This window comes from Moschus berezovskii, chromosome 18, assembly GCF_049115385.1.
Source record: "Moschus berezovskii isolate FMDL1 chromosome 18, NW_MosBer_1.0, whole genome shotgun sequence".
Classification (NCBI taxonomy): Eukaryota; Metazoa; Chordata; class Mammalia; order Artiodactyla; family Moschidae; genus Moschus; species Moschus berezovskii.
The window spans coordinates 60,708,296-60,725,894 of NC_142477.1; the positions used below are offsets into that span (position 1 = coordinate 60,708,296).

Below are 17,599 nucleotides of genomic sequence, written 5' to 3' on the forward strand. Positions count from 1 at the left end.
GTCTTTTGGTGGCTATGTCTCATTTGTTTGTTAAAACTTCTTAAGAAAACAGTGTTTTGTAAGGCACTAAGTTAACATTGCATGGTTTACCCCACTCCTTTTTCTTTTAAGTACTTTTTAGATCAATAGTATGTAAGATATACTGTTCTTATTTCAACTTGTGAGAAATGCTGGCTAATGAAATGTAGCAAGATACCATATACATATGCAACAATGTACAAATGTTCAGACATATATGTACAGACATACATACAACTGCATTTGTGTGTATATACACATATGAAAAAAGTGAAAGTGCTAGTTGCTCAGTTGCTTTGCAACCCCATGGGCTGTGTCCCGCCAGGCTCCTCTGTCCATGGAATGCTGCAGGCAAGAATACTGCATAGGGTAGCCATTCCCTTCTCCAGGGCATCTTTCATACTGAGGGATTGAACCCAGGTCTCCTGCATTGCAGGTGGATTTTTTACCATCTGAGCCACCAGGGAAACCCATATACTTTGTGGGTGTATGTACACATTTGCACATATACACACACACAAAGCACATAGATTCTCATGAATCTAAATCTTCTTTGGCTTTCAGAGTCCATGTTCTCTTGCTTGACTGCTGCTGTTATGTAGATGGGATACATATAATTGTGGTTGTCTGTTGGCTTCCTAGTCTTATAGACATGTTATTGCAAGGCTGACTGTGGCAGAATGGAAATAGTACAGCAGCTGGGAAAACCAGCTTCTCCAGTTGGTATCATTGTAGTCAGTCAGTTCAGTTGCTCAGTCGTGTCCGACTCTTTGCGACCCCATGGACTGCAGCAGGCCAGGCATCTGTGTCCATCACTAACTCCCGCAGCTTACTCAAACTCATGTCCATTGAGTTGGTGATGCCATCCAACCATCTCATCCTCTGTCGTCTCCTTCTCCTCCTGCCTTCAATCTTTCCCAGCATCAGGATCTTTTCCAGTGAGTCAGTTCTTTGCGTCAGGTGGCTGAAATGTTCAGCTTCAGCATCATTCCTTCCAATGAATCTGATCTCCTTTAGGATTGACTGGTTGGATCTCTTTGCAGTCCAGGGGACTCTCAAGAGTCTTCTCCAACACCACAGTTCAAAAGCATCAATTCTTTTGCGTTCAACTTTCTTTATAGTCCAACTCTCACATCCATACATAACTACTGGAAAAACCATAACTTTGACTAGACGGACTTTTGTTGGCAAAGTAATGTCTCTGCTTTTTAATATGCTATCTAGGTTGGTCATAGCTTTTCTTCCAAGGAGCAAGCCAGACATCCTGGAATGGGAAGTCAAGTGGACCTTAGGAAGCATCACTATGAACAAAGCAAGTTCAGAATTCCAGTTGAGCTATTTCAAATCCTAAAAGATGATGCTGTGAAAGCGCTGCGCTCAATATGCCAGCAAACTTGGAAAACTCAGCAGTGCCACAGGACTGGAAAAGGTCAGTTTTCATTCTAATCCCAAAGAAAGGCAATGCCAAAGAATGTTCAAACTACTGCACAATTGCACTCATCTCACATACTAGTAAAGTAATGCTCAAAATTCTCCAAACCAGGCTTCACAGTACTTGAACCCCGAACTTCCAGATATTCAAGCTGGATTTAAAAAAGGCAGAGGAACCAGAGATTAAATTGCCAACATTTGTTGGATCATTGAGAAAGCAAAAGAGTTCCAGAAAAGCATCTACTTCTGCTTTATTGACTATGCCAAAACCTTTGACTGTGTGGATCACAACAAACTGTGGAAAGTTCTTAAAGAGATGGGATACCAGACCACCTGACCTGCCTCCTGAGAAATCTGTATGCAGGTCAAGAAGCAACAGTTAGAAGCAGACATGGAACAACAGACTGGTTCAACTTTGGGAAAGGAGTACGTCAAGGCTATATATATTACCCTGCTTATCTAACTTACATGCAGAGTACATCATGCAAAATGCCAGGCTGGATAAAGCACAAACTGGAATCAAGATTGCCAGGAGAAATATCAATAATCTCAGATATGCAGGTGACACCACCCTTATGGCAGAAAGTGAAAAAGAACCCAAGAACCTCTTGATGAAAGTGAAAGAGGAGAGTGAAGAAGATGGCTTAAAGCTCAACATTCAGAAAACTAAGATCATGGCATCTGGTCCTATCACTTCATGACAAATAGAAGGGGAAATAGAACTATTAAAAAATTTTTTTTTTTTTATGAGCAAGGAAGGTTTATTGGAGGGCCTTGCAAGCAAGGAGCACAGGGAGCTTATGCTGAAAAATCTCAAACTCGGGATTCTTTAAAATTTTATAATATGGGAAACTACTGTGTAGAGTAAATCTCTAATCCTGTTCAGTTCAGTCACTCAATCGGGTCCGACTCTTTGTGACCCCATGAATCACAGCACGCCAGGCCTCCCTGTCCATCACCAACTCCGGAGTTCACTCAAACTCATGTGCATTGAGTCGGTGATGCCATCCAGCCATCTCCTCCTCTGTCACTCCCTTCTCTTCCTGCCCCCAATCCCTCCCAGCATCAGGATCTTTTCCAGTGAGTCAACTCTTGGCATGAGGTGGCCAAAGTCTTGGAGTTTCAGCCTTAGCATCAGTCCTTCCAGTGAACACCCAGGACTGATCTCCTTTAGGATGGACTGGTTGGATCTCCTTGCAGTCCAAGCGACTCTCAAGAGTCTTCTCCAGCACCACAGTTCAAAAACATCAATTCTTCGGCGATCAACTTTCTTCACAGTCCAACTCTCACATCCATACAGTTGAACGATAATGTTGTTTGATCCAGGAGATTATAATGCAAGTTGAGTGAAAATTTTTTGGTTTATTTGAAATAGTGTTACAACTTTTCATCAGTTGGTCTAGGGATAATCGGTGATCATTGATGATACTGCAATATTTTGAGAATTTTTTTGTAATGTGGGGAATTTTGATTAGATTTAGGATAATGCTAATGTTACTTTGAAAATTTGTACTTCTGAGCTTATTCCTGACTCATTTTTAAAAAGCAGAATCTTTTAATTTTTTACTTTTTAAAAGTTAAGAATTATATCAAGAGAAAAATTCAGTGACTAAGATTAGAGCTACCTGGTTTTCCATATTTCCATTGTAATATTTCAAATGTGTAAGAAATAAAACATTACAAATGCAGTGAAATCTCTGTATCTTTCTTTTCTCCCACGTGTATCTTTCTGTGCTCATTCTGTTTTCTTTGTTGAGCAGAGTTTTTTATTTTTAGTGTAATCAGATTTATTGATTTCTTTTTTCTGTTTTATTGTTTTAGTTTCTTGTTTAAAAAATTGGTTTTCTTCATACTTCTTTATTCCATCTGGGATTTATTTATCAACATGATATCAAGTAAGGTTCCATTTTTATAACTTTATTAATAAGGGTAACAGTGCTCCAATGTTTTATTGAAAAATCCATTTAAAAAGTATCTTCTGCATGTTTTCTTCCATTCCTCTTAGTTACTTAGTAGATGCAATGCTTATGGCAAGTTTCAGATTTTAGAATGTTATTACCACAGTATAAATAGAATGGCTAAATTTTTGATGAGAGGAAGTTTTGTTTCCTAGGACTCTAGATGATTCTCTAATCAGAATATTTGATTTACGTACAGGGCTGCTTTAGTTGTAAGGTTTCTGACCCATTAATATCTTTTAATTTTGGAAATTATAAGTAATTAAAAAACTCATTTTTACTTAGGTTATTTATGCAGTGTTCAATAAAACAAGCAGTAGTTGCTTGAAAATTAGCGTCAGTGTAGTCTTACAAGGACTTCCCTGGTGGCTCAGATGGTAAAGCGTCTGCCTACAATGTAGGAGACCTGAGTTCAATCCCTGAATCAGGAAGATCTCCTGGAGAAGGAAATGGCAACCCACTCCAGTATTCTTGCTTGGAAAATCCCATGGACTGAGGAGTCTGGAAGGTACAATCCATGGGGTCACAAAGAGTCCGACTCAACTCTGCAACTTCACTTTCACTTTTCACTTTCCACTCTTATAAGAGGCAGTATATACTGTATATTGTGGTACAATCAGAAGATTTATAGTTTGCGGATGATGTTTTGGGGTTATTGTCTGTCAAGCAAAGAAAAGGCCATCCACATGGGCAGATTGACTACCAGCATAGAAATAGTTAATTTTCTAGATGGAATTTAAGAAGGCGCTTTGGCATGTGCATGACTACAGCAGATCCTAAAAACAGTGGGAGTTGCAGCTGGGATTTGGGCAGAGGTTGGCAACCCACTCCAGTGTTCTTGCCTGGAGAATCCCAGGGACGGGGGAGCCTGGTGGGCTTCCGTCTATGGGGTCACACAGAGTCGGACACGACTGACGTGACTTAGCAGCAGCAGCAGCAGCAGTTTTTAACAAGGTGCATTAAAATTCTCCTGTCTTTTCACTTTTGTGTCTTTTATGGGTCTCCCAATTCTATCAGACATTCTGTCTTACAGTTTTGATTTTGTTTTCCCACTTGTCCATCCTTCATGTCTCAAAAACACTATTACAGAGTTTTTCCCACTTGTTCCTCCTTTGTGTCTCAAAGCACTATTGTAAACTTTGTGTTAGTCTGTGTTTTCACAGAATGAATTCTGAATTCACTTATATTCAGCAAATATAATTTCCAAAGAAAACATAAAAAGAAAAAAATCTGTGTTTGAGCTGTAATTCCTAGGACACGCTAAAACCAGGAGGAAAATCAGCCTTAATCTAGTAAGTTTCTTGTAGTCTGTTTTGGCTTTGTATTGATATGTCTGGTATCCATATTGCATGAAAATGAGCCTTAGAATTTTTTTCTTAAAAGGAAATGAGTAAATGGAAGGTTGTTTTATTTTTTAATCCTTTTAGGAAACTTACTTACATGCATGTTTCAGAATAAATACATTAAAATATGTAACTCAGTGATCTTGACTTTATTGCAGAATAGAATAAAAAGAGTACCATAGTAGTACCAAGTAGTAAAAGAGCCAGTGAGTAGGATAATATTATTCATATTAATGTATCTCTTATGCCTAGCATCGAGTCAGAAAAATAGAAAATGTGTAATGAAACAGCTGAGATAAGGATAAAAGATTATATAGTTATTACTCTGTTTCTCTTCCGCAGAGAAATAGAATCTATTTCAAAATTATCCTGTCATGTCCGTCTTACATTTTCCTGATGGTTTAAGTCCCTGAGACACTGCCATTTCTTTCAGTCCCAGCACCATGCTCACTGCTTTACTGTGTGAAATTCCCTCCCTTGCTGTGGGCAGGCTGTGGTAGGGGTCAAGCACTAGGTTCCTCCAAGCCTGGACCTCAGCTCGACCACCGTGACAGAGTGAAGGCTCATTCTCATGCTGGTCATGGCAGTGTCAAGTTACCCTTGCCTTTGTGTGGCAACCAGTCGTCTTTGGCAGTAGTGTTAAATTGCGGTTCCTTCTTGTTCTTGCTGTCATGCTTCTCAGGAATCCTTCCAATGGTTCTGGTGGCTTGGTGGCTCTTGTTTGCCCCCATACGGAATTAGTTTGTTATCTTTTTAGAAATCCTGTGATGTCTCAGATGAAGGTGTAGGGTAGACTCAGGCTGAGTTCAGAGTCTGGATCTGGTTCTCTCCTTCAGAGGTCTATGTGTGAAAAGTCACGTTTAGAGTCTGGTTAAGGGAAAATTTTGTTTGTTTTGTTTCATTTTCTTGTATTTATTTATTATTTATTGAGTTGTGTGTTAAAAATTGTCTTAGCCTCTCTTCTGCCCGTCTTCTATCCGATTCCCCTACTCTTCAATCTAGAAATTCAGGTTCTGACTTTCTCCTCCCATAACTTGTGAATTGATGCAAAATTCATTGTCCCTATGCAGTAAATGCTTCCTATTTCTTCTGTAGTTCAGGAAGAGCTAATTTTGTTTTTGTGTTTGTCATTTTAAATGCTCCTCTTTTTTTTTTTTTAAAGCTGTGTGTTCTTTTCCCCTTTATGATCTGACTTCCTATTCTTGTAGTTAAAGTGCAGGCAAGTCATCATGACTCATTTTATCTTTTTGTCTGTGTGGAATACTGCACTGACTTCCCTTTGTTAGGAGGGAAAACACATGTAGTTTTCATTCAGGTGTCTCTTTCTGATATTTGTTTGTGTAAATGTCATTGTTGTGTACCCACAACGTGCATCTCTGGTCCTTTTGTGGAGGACGATGAATGAAGAGTTAAGGAAAAGTTGCTGCTGGCAGTTTGAGTTCCTTTGGGTGGGGGCGTGTTTCATGTCCTGTTGTTGTGAATGAAATGACTACCACAGTGCCAGCTGTATGCCTCACAATGTACTAAATACGGACAATTTGAAGATCCTAGAAATAGTTCATGTTCTCAAGGGAATTATCCTTTTCTTAAGCTCTTCAGATTAGCCATTTTTATGAACAATTATTTAATATCTGGGTGTTTTTTCCCCCTGCTGGATTGTAAGCTTTTTTGATAGCAAGGACCAGGTGTATCTTGTTCTTCAGTCGCTTAGTTGTGTCCGACTCTGTGCAACCCCATGTTCTGCAGCACAGCAGGCTTCCCTGTCTTCCACTGTCTCCCAGAGTTTGCTCAGACTCTTGTCCATTGAGTCAGTGATGCCAACCATGTCATCCTCTGCCGCTGTTTTCCTTTTGCCTTCAGTCTTTCCTAGCGTCATGTTCTTTTCCAGTGAGTTGGCCTTTCACATTAGGTGGCCAAAATGTTGGAGCTTTAGCATCAGTCCTTCCAATGAATATTTAGGGTTGATTTCCTTTCGGATTGACTGGATTGATTTCCTTGCAGTCCAGGGGACTCTCAAATCCTCTGCAGCATCACAATTCAGAAGCATCAATTCTTCGGCGCTCAGCCTTCTTTATGGTCCAACTCTCACATCTGTATGCGACTACTGAAAAACTATAGCTTTGACTATATGGGCTTTTGTCGGCAGAGTGGTCTTTGCTTCCTAGTGTGTTATCTAGGCCTGTCATAGCTTTCCTTCCAAGGAGCAAACATCTTTTAATTTCATGGCTGCAGTCACCATCAGCAGTAATTTTGGAGCCCAAGAAAATAAAATCTGTCAGTGCTTCCACTTTTACCCCTTCTATTTTCCATGAAGTGATGGGACCAGAGGCCATGAACATTGTTTTTTGAATGTTGAGTTTTAAGCCAGCTTTTTCATTCCCCCTCCCCCTTTCACTCCCATCAAGCGAGGCTCTTTAGTTCCTCATCGCTTTCTGCCATTAGAATGGTATCATCTGCATATCTGAATTTATTATTATTTTTCCTGGCATTCTTAATTCCAGCCTGTGATTCATCTAGCCCAGCATTTCTCATGATGTACTTTGCATATAAGTTAAGTAAACAGAGTGATATACAACCTTGCAGTCCAAGGGACTCTCAAGTCTTCTTCAGCACCACAATTCAGAGGCATCAATTCTTTGGCACTCAGCCTTCTTTATAGTCCAACTCTCACATCCATACTTAACTACTGAAAAACCGCAGCTTTGACTATATGTGTTTTGGTCAGCAGAGTGATATCTCTGCTTCTTAATATTCCTTTCCCAATTTTGAACCAGTCTGTTGTTCTTCATTTGGTTCTAACTGTTGCTTCTTGACCTGCATACAGGTTTCTCAGGAGACAGGTAAGGTGGTCTGGTACTCCCATCTCTTTAAGAAAGTTCCACAGTTTGTTGTGATCTGCACAATCAAAAGCCTTAGGATAGTCAGTGAAGCAGGAGTAGATGTTTTTCTGGAATTCCCTTGCATCCCCTATAATCCAGTGAATGTTGGCAGCTTGATCTCTGGTTCCTATGGCTTTTCTAAACCCAGCTTGTACATCTGGAAGTTCTTGGTTCACATACTGCTGAAGCCTAGTTTGAAGGATTTTGAGCTTAACCTTATTAGCATGTGAAAAGAGCACAATTTTATGGTAGTTTGAACATTCTTTGGCATTGCCCTTCTTTGGGATTGGAATGCCTGTTTCCAGGCCTGTGGCCCCTGCTGAGTTTTACAAATTTGCAGACATATTGAATGCAGTACTTAACAGCAACATCTTTTAGCATTTGAAATAGCTCAGCTGGAATTCCACCATCTCTACTAGCTTTGTTTGTAGTAATACTTCCTAAGGCTTATTTGACTTCACCCTCCAGAATGCCTGGCTCTAGGTGAGTGACCACACCATCGTAGTTATCTGGGTCTCTAAGACCTTTTTTGTACAGTTCTTCTGTGTATTCTTGCTACCTTAATCTCTTCTGTTTCTGTTAGGTGTTTACCATTTCTGTCCTTTATCATGCCCACCCTTGCATAAAATGTTCCCTTGATGTCTCCAGTTTTTTTTGAAGAGATCTCTAGTCTTCCCCAATCTCTTGTTTTCTTCTGCTTTGCGTTCTTCATTTAAGAAGGCCTTCTTGTCTCTCCTTGCTGTTCTTTGGAACTCTGCATTCAGTTGGGTGTATCTTTCCCTTTCTCTCTTGCTTTTCACTTATCTTTTTTCCTTGGCTCCTCAAACAACTATTTTGCCTTCTTGCATTTCTTTTTCTTGGGGATGGTTTTGGTCACCACCTCCTGTACATTGTTATGAACCTCCTTCTATAGTTCTTCAGGTACTCTGTCTACCAGATCTAATCCCTTGAATCTGTTTGTAACTTCCACTGTATAATCTTAAGGAATTTGATACAGGTCATACCTGAATGGCCTAGTGGTTTTTCCTACTTTCTTCAGTTTAAGCCTGAATTTTCAATAAGGAGCTCATGATTTGAGCCACAATCAGCTCCCTGTATTGTTTTTGATGACTGTGTAGAGCTTCTCCATCTTTGGATGCAAAGAATATAAATCAATCTGAGTTCAGTGTTGGCCATTTGGTGATGTCCATGTGTAGAGTTGTCTCTTGTTTTTTTGGAAAAAGGTGTTTGCTATGACCAGTGCATTCTATTGGTAAATTCTGTTAGCCTTTGCCCTGCTTCATTTTGTACTCCATGGCCAGACTTGCGTGGTATTCCAGGTATCTCTTGACTTCTGCTTTTGCATTTCAAACTCCTATGATGAAAAGGACATCTTTTTTTTTGGTTTTAGTTCTAGAAGGTCTCATAGGTTTTTGTAGAACTGGTTAACTTCAGCTTCTTCAGCATCAGTGGTAGGGGCATAGGCTTGGATTACTGTGATGGCTTGCCTTGGAGATGAACTGAGATCATTCTGTCCATTTTGAGACTGCGCCCAAGTACTTCATTTCAGACTCTTCTGTTCACTGTGAGTTCTGCTCCATTTCTTCTAAGGGATTCTTGCCCACAGTAATAGATATAATAGTCATCTGAATTAGGTTCATCCATTCCCGTCCATTTTAGTTCACTAATTTATTTCACTGATTGATAGACTAAGATGTCAGTGTTCACTCTTGCCATCTCCTGCTTATATCCGAATTTACCTTGACTCATGGACCTGACATTTCAGATTCCTTTGCAGTATTGTTTTTTACAGCATCATCAGATACATCCACAACTGAGCATTGTTTCTGCTTTGGCCCTGCCGCTTCATTTTTTCTGGAACTATTCGTAATTGCCCTCCCCTTTTCCCCAGTAGCATATTGGACACCTTCTGACCTTGGGGACTCATTTTCTGGTGTCATATCTTTTTGCTTTTCATACTGTTCATGGGGTTCTTGTGGTAAGAATACTGGAGTGGTTTGCCATTCCTTTCTCCAGCAAACCATGGTTTGTCAGAACTCTTCACTATGACTTGTCTGTCTTGGGTGACCCTGCACGGCATGGCTCACAGCTGCATTGATTTAGGCAAGCCCCTTCGTCAGGACAGGGTTGTGATCCAGGAAGAGGAAGTGTGTCTTCCTCAACTCTTTTTCTACAACACCCAGTACAGTGCCTGGGAGAAATAGTTCCTTGTTGAATATTTTTAATTGCATGAGTATGTCATCTTTTCATTAGGTCATTTCAGAGCAGAACACTTGGCATAGTGCTTTATGTATATTGGATAATCAGCACATTTGTTAAATCATTTAAAAATCTAGAAATGTTCATGTTACCTTTAGAAACAATGAAAAAAAAAAAAAAGGAAAAAGCAGATGAGAAAGCACCTGCACACTAGGTTCTTAGAATCTAGAGTACTTAACTAATTTGATGAATATGACTAGTAAGCACCTCAAGTCCTCAGAAGTTCCTGTAAAATGATCATAACTGTTTCTTTGTAGAAGGTGACTGCAAAGGAAAAACCAATTGCTGTTACAGGTGTGGAAAGTGTAACAGCATCTAAAAAAGTAAAGGCTCTTGGTCAGGAGATTAAAGTTTTAGATACATTATTTTGCAGAGTAACATATAGAATTTAATCACAGAAAGAGATGGGAATACCAGACCACCTGACCTGCCTCTTGAGAAACCTGTATGCAGGTCAGGAAGCAACAGTCAGAACTGTACATGGAACAACAGACTGGTTCCAAATAGGAAAAGGAGTGCGTCAAGGCTATATATTGTCACCTTGCTTATTTAACTTATATGCAGAGTACATCATGAGGAACGCTGGGCTGGAAGAAGCACAAGCTGGAATCAAGATTGCCGGGAGAAATATCAATAATCTCAGATATGCTGATGACACTCCTTATGGCAGAAAGTGAAGAGGAACTCAAAAGCCTCTTGATGAAAGTGAAAGAGGAGAGTGAAAAGGTTGGCTTGAAGCTCAACATTCAGAAAACGAGGATCATGGCATCTGGTCCCATCACTTCATGGGAAATAGATGGAAAAACAGTGGAAACAGTGTCAGACTTTATTTTTGGGGGCTCCAAAATCACTGCAGATGCTGATTGCAGCCATGAAATTAAAAGACGCTTACTCTTTGGTAGGAAAGTTATGACCAACCTTGATAATATATTAAAAAGTGGAGACGTTACTTTGCCAACCAAGGTCTGTCTAGTCAAGGCTATGGTTTTTCCCATGGTCATGTATGGATGTGAGAGTTGGACTGTGAAGAAAGGTGATCGCTGAAGAATTGATGCTTTTGAACTGTGGTGTTGGAGAAGACTCTTGAGAGTCCCTTGGACTGCAAGGAGATCCAACCAGTTCATTCTGAGGGAGATCGATCCTGGGTGTTCATTGGAAGGACTGATGCTAAAGCTGAAACTCCAATACTTTGGCCACCTCACGCGACGAGTTGACTCACTGGAAAAGACTCTGATACTGGGATTGGTTGGGGCGGGAGGAGAAGGGGACGACGGAGAATGAGATGGCTGGATGGCATCACCGACTCTGTGGACATGAGTTTGAGTGAGCTCCGGGAGTTGGTGATGGACAGGGAGGCCTGGCGTGCTGTGGTTCATGGGGTTGCGGAGAGTTGGACACGACTGAGCGACTGAACTGAACTGAACTGAGTGTTACTTGGTGTGGAAATGGAGTGCGGTAGCCTGTGCATTTAGCTGGCCAAGTCACAGGTAAAACCTGAAAGGAAATGTAGAATATGCTGTCATGATATGATTTTCCCAGGTAACATGCTGATACATATGCACAAAAATGTGATTTGGCAAGGTCGAGAGCTTGTTCGAAGCTCTTGTGAACTTTGATGTTTAGAAAATCGCAGACTTTGTCTTTTGGTTGTTTCAAGAGCTTCCTGTAATTGAGGTGATAAGTGACAGTTTGTGTTCTTTTTCCTCCTCCCCCTTCTTCTTTGTCTTCTCCCTGCTCCATCTTCGCTTAACATCCTCCAGCTTCCCTAGGCCTGCCCTGTTTTCCTGCTTCTCTTCTCTGCTTCTCAACTTGCCCTTTCCCTCTGGCATCATCTATCTTCACAATCTTTTCTCTCAGTCTCACAGTCTCTACAGATTTATGGCAAATTATTTTTCTTCCTGGAGTACCGACTGGATTAATCAAATCGTGGTTACCTGAGAAGGGTGGGAAATGATACAATTTTTCTTTTTAGCCCTTGCTTGCGAAGGAGAATGTCTTTTTATTTCTAGATGTTAACGTACCATGTAACTTTAATATTAACAAAAAGAATAGAGAAAGTGATATGTGATACATTTTTTTCTCATTCTTATTAACGATGTTTACTAATTCCAGAATGATTCAAATTTCACAATATACTTTGTTTTTAGGTCCGTATTGAAACAGCTACAACTCTGAAGTTAAATATCCTTTAAATATTTTAAGAATACTTTACTGCAAGGGATTTTAACAACACTTTAATTATTTTAAAATGTAATTTATGAGATAGTTTAAAATGTAATTTTTGATTGGTTTGTTATATTTGATTTTTACATATATTTTATCCTGATAAATTTCATATATTCTCAATTTTGTGTATTCTCAGTATTCCTTAACTGCTCTTCACCTGTTGATGATTTTGAGTTTAGAACAGATCAGTTTCTGCCGGTAAGAATATTTATTTCAGGTTTTATAACAATTTCTGCTTATGTCTTTTGAATATTATGTTATTTTATAGCTGAAATTGTATGTATCTATTATTTAGTAAAGCTGCTTTCAGAAGTAAGATTATTTTGGAAGTGATTGCTTTTATTGGTAACTTTAATTTCGATAATTCTGTTTGTTTTGTTTCATTTTCTTGTTATCCATTTTAGAGTTGACTGCTGCACTTTCTGTTTTCACTGGTATAAGACAGCTACTCATATCCGTCTGTTATGTCTTGTCCTTAGGTTATCCCCCTCTGTTGTCTGTCCTACACGAGAGTACAAATTACCTGAAAAGCACAATACCTAGTCATACTCTCTTTTTTTTTCTTCACTCAACCCTCAGCACCTATTTTGTTTCCACATAATTGTCACTCAGTAAACACTTGTTAAATATGTCAGTATGATTGGGGCCTTAGTGTTTGGTTTTCTTGAGAGGGTTAGGCAAGAAAACTTTATGGTAAAATATCTGCCGATATTTCTTATGGGGTCATAAATGGGTAAACTTGTAGAGCATAAATTTTTCTTTAATAGAAGAATCACTAAATGCTTTTGGATGAAAGAAAGATGTTTTACCAATCTGTTTAAAAGTAAATCAAATATCTGAAAGAGCAAATGTTTCTGTCTCTGACATCCTGTGATTTGTTAGTTTCTACTATAATTTTCATGATGTAGAAGTTAAAAGCCAGACATAGGTTTTTTGTTTTCTGTTTCCTAATCAGAAACATTCTGTTGTACTTATAATTGCATGTATTTGTCTACAAAAATTTATATCAGAAAGCTGGTATGTGAGTGCAGTTATGGCGTTCCTCTTGCTGTAATGAGTAGACTTTGCAAAAGAACAGGCATATCTGGAAAAGAAGTGACAAAATACTTTTAAAAAGTTGAATTAGCTGTATAAACTTTAAACACAGAAACTTCAGACACACTTTTTCTCTAAAAACATTTGTGGATGAATTAAGTTTGAAAATGGTCACATTGAACAGCAATAAAGAATAAGATCACTGCCCTAAATATTGACAACCAATTTGAAGTTGTATAGGTAATGCTAAGGTTTTGTCTTTTATTTCTTTGATATTAAAACTTAATTTTACTTCTTATTTCTGTCTTTATGTGAAGGTTTTTGACATTTCTGTACCAAACTTTTATTTTTTCTTTTTACCTACAGTATTTGGAAACCATGTTCACACTACTTTTTCAGTTACTTCAGCAAGTTACAGAATGTGACACAAAGATGCATGTTTTACATGTCCTTTCTTGTGTGATTGAAAGAGTCAACGTGCAGGTAATTTTGTTGTAAACATGAAAATGTTAGAGAAATATGTAGAGTATATGTAGAATTCATTAATATCTTTGCTTTGTACACATTTTTTAAGTATTAAGACATTCATTAAAATGGTTCTAACTATTAGGTTGTGATTTCAGTTCTGTATCAAAATTGACTTTTATACTTGTGTTTTTAAAAAATGACCTAAGAAAATGAAAAAATAAAAAATTGGATCAACAATGTAATGTTGTTTGTTAGAAAGCAAAATTATATATCTTTTATAAAATTCAGTTTATATTGAATAATACTTTTAAAAATTTAATATGTTTGAGTGCATACTCAACAAGTGTCAGTCATCAAATACAAATATTCTCAGAAATCTGTTGTTTGTACTTTAAAAACTGAGTGTGTTTTGCAGTCTAGGCCATGTCATATCCATCACTGGTTTAATGTAAAAATAATATGTAAAGTTTTTAACAGTAAATTATTATTTAATTGTATTCAGCTTCCCTTATCACTCCTAATGTTTGTGAAAAATTGATAATCCAGGAATCACACTGTAATTATCCTGTAATTTCTTATATCCAAGTTTACACTGCATATTTTTATTTGAAAAGTGCTGAGTAAATCTGTGAGATATTAATTAGGAAAAGATAACTGAATTTAAGTCCACGGTCCTGGAGTCTGCTCCTGAATCTGTTAGTGAATTCTGACACCTTGAACCTGCTTATTAATTCAAAAGCAATTGATGAGAATTGCTATCAATTATTGAGTTATGACAAGTTTCCAACTCCTGTGCCAGGTGATTTGCGTATATTTCTCATTTAATCCTTAAAGAAACCTTTGGGTTGGAATTAGAATTCATTATCTTCAACAATTTGAGGCTTCAAGAAATTTGCCAAAGTTCAGACATTTTAGTGGCATTGATAATATTCAAACTCAAAGTTAACCTTCTCACTGGTAGCTCAGCTGGTAAACAATCTGCCTGCAATGCAGGAGACCCAGGTTCAAACTCTGGGCTGGAGAGCTCCCCTGGAGAACGGAATGGCAACCCATTCCAGTATTCTTTCCTGGAGAATCCCATGAGCAGAGGAGTCTGGCAGGCTATAGTCCATAGGGTCACAAAGAGTTGGACATGACCGAGCAACTTACACTAACCGACTAACTGGACTCAGCGTTATATTGATGTAACACCAGTTGCAGTTTTGAGTGACCATTAATCATTTTGAGCAGATTTGAGTCCTGGTGTCTAAAAGTAGTAATATCTTAAAATTTTTAACACTTGTGTTTCTTTTTACATTAATTATATTATTTCATTTTGATATTGGTTTATAAATAACATTGAGAGAAGTTGGTCATTGAGATTGTGTTTTAAACTTATTTCAAGTCCCTGTCTCTGCTCTTTGGCTTGGATATGGTCTTGAACCTTGAGTCCTCATGTATAAAATGGTAAAGGTAAAGATTACTCTCAAGGATTCCTGAGTATAAAATTATCACAGATATTTAATATTAAATATTCAATATGCAGATTACTATACAATTGCAATAAATTATTTAAAAATTGATTATATTGTAGAAGCAAGATTTGGAAGTTTTTAAAATAATCTTATTTAGATATCATCTGGCTAATGGGAATTTCTTAAAGAAGGATTTTTTTTTTCTTTTTGTAGAAATGAATTTTCTTACCCCATCTCCTCAAACCGCTAAACCTTTTCTCACATAAGTTTAACATTACTCTTGCTTAGTAAATTTAAAAATGCTTTTGTTTCTATCCATGGTAATCTTTCACAGCACAAATAGCCTAAGCAGCTCATATGTCTATATCGTTAGTAAATAAGATATAATTAACCATTAGTACTTTTTGTTTTTAGAACATGAATAGGAAAGGGTTATGAAAAATGTTTTCAGGAAAAACATTTTCTTGTGTTAACCTTTGAACAACACCATCACTTAAATATCCTTCAGGTATCATTTGTATATAAATATGATTTTTGTCTACTAGATGGCAAACATTTTGAGTCATCTTACAGCGGTACTTTCTGACACATAACAGTTTTTGAAGTTTTAGGGAAGTCACCATCTTTTATACCATAGCTTGAAATTTTTTGAAGGTTATATTTCTTTTTTTAAAAAAAGTAATTGAAAACCTGTAAGTGAATTATTCCAGTTCAGGGTTTCTGTAAAAACACCGTCAGGAAAAAATGTGTTAATCATCAGGTAAAAAGTCAGGTAAGCAGTCTTTGGACTTAAGCATTTCTGAAGGAGAAGAACAAAATTAAAGATTAGAGTCAGTGTGAAATGTTATTCTGTTGAAAGTGTTAGCTAAAATGAGATGTTAATAGATACTTTTAGATGTTACTTTTTAAATTCCCTTGTGAATGGAACCTTTGGTAAAACATTTGTTAGTCTGTTAAATATTCGAGTTTCACTTGTTTTTCTAATGTGTTATGAATGAAAGTGGGTATCTTCCTGTGTAGAATGAACTCATAAGACTGTAATGCTCATAGCAGAGCCCTACCCCATTCTATTTTTTTGGAGCAGAAGTGCCAAAAGATGAGTATTCTCATCTCAGTTGTGTTACACTGATGGTTCACTTTCTGTTGTGGGATATTTAGCCTGATATCTATAAAACATTCTTAATTCCATGTGTTTTTTAAATGTTATTTAAATAACTGATCATTAGTCTACCAAAAACACATAATCACTTTAAGAAGTGTTTATAGTGTTTTTTTTTTCTTTTACATGTTTTCATTGAAAAATTTTAAATATGTAGACATGTTGTAGTAAATCAGTTCAGTTCAGTTCAGTTCAGTCGCTCAGTCGTGTCCGACTCTCCGCGACCCCATGAATCACAGCACGCCAGGCCTCCCTGTCCATCACCAACTCCCGAAGTTCACTCAAACTCATGTCCACAGAGTCGGTGATGCCATCCAGCCATCTCATTCTCCGTCGTCCCCTTCTCCTCCCGCCCCCAACCTTTCCCAGCATCAGAGTCTTTTCCAGTGAGTCAACTCGTCGCATGAGGTACCCATATATTCTTCACTTCATTTCATCACAACACTTATATTAGACCTCTCCTTGTTAATCGTAATCATCATTAGATTCAGAGAACTTAACATTGATGTAGTACTGTTTTCTGATATCAAGTTCATATTCAAGTTTTCTCAGTTGCCCCAGAAATTTATTTCTTTACCTCCCTCCTCCTAACCTAAGGAAATGTGTTTGGCTTTCATGTCATCACTTTTTTTTCTAATTGCCAGCCCCTTTTAAAAATCTTTTACAACACTGAATCTATGAGTGATTTTTAAAACAGTGTCTTTGAAGCATTAATTTTAATTTAGAACATACTCTAATGAACAACTGAGACTGGGATATATATATTTCATGACTTTCAAATGTAATTGGATGCTTGGATCTATTGTTCACCCTGTCTGTAATTCGTAGCACACATTTCCTTTCTTCCATGCCTTGGAAGATATTGTTTAATTTGTTCAAAACCAAAACTTTCCTTATCAGTAAAACATGCTGTTTTTAGTTGAATATGAATGCATTAGTTACTCTGAAACCTGTTTTTATGTATTAATTGGTCTCCCTTTATAAGTTAATTGGAGGGATCTTTGAGATAGAGCACTTAGCAAAATTAAGTGCTCAATAAATATCTGTTAAAATAATATTCAGAATTGGATACATGAAGAGTTTCTTAATATTTATTCAGTTTTATCTCACTGAAATATTTGGGCAAATATTTAACTTCTTATCTTTCTGCATCTCCTCTCCTAAACTTAGGGGGAACAAATCTTAGAGATTTTTTTGCTATACTTTTAGTGTATGATGTTTTATAAGCAGAATAAAGAAACTCTTACTGTTTCTGGGAGCAATTTTTTTGTTTTAATTATTGGAGTATAATGGTTTACAATATTGTGTTAGTTTCTGCGGTATAACAAAGAGAATCAGCCATATGTATGGGAGAAATTTTAAATCTTTA

General features: G+C 37.5%; 1 protein-coding gene across 4 annotated transcripts in view; it reads left to right on the plus strand.

The window, feature by feature from the left end:
- IPO11 (importin 11) overlaps window positions 1-17,599 on the plus strand; it is a 203,585-nt gene that overhangs the window by 75,838 nt on the left and 110,148 nt on the right. For all 4 annotated transcript variants that reach the window (XR_016035238.1, XM_088827722.1, XM_055422006.2 and 1 more), the window contains exons 17-19: window positions 12,036-12,069; window positions 12,272-12,312; window positions 13,516-13,632. Coding sequence is in view for 3 of the 4 variants with exons in the window: in XM_088827722.1 (XP_088683848.1) it covers window positions 12,036-12,069; window positions 12,272-12,312; window positions 13,516-13,632 (192 nt within the window). In the remaining variant the exon portion in view is untranslated. The remainder of the gene's footprint in view (window positions 1-12,035; window positions 12,070-12,271; window positions 12,313-13,515; window positions 13,633-17,599) is intronic.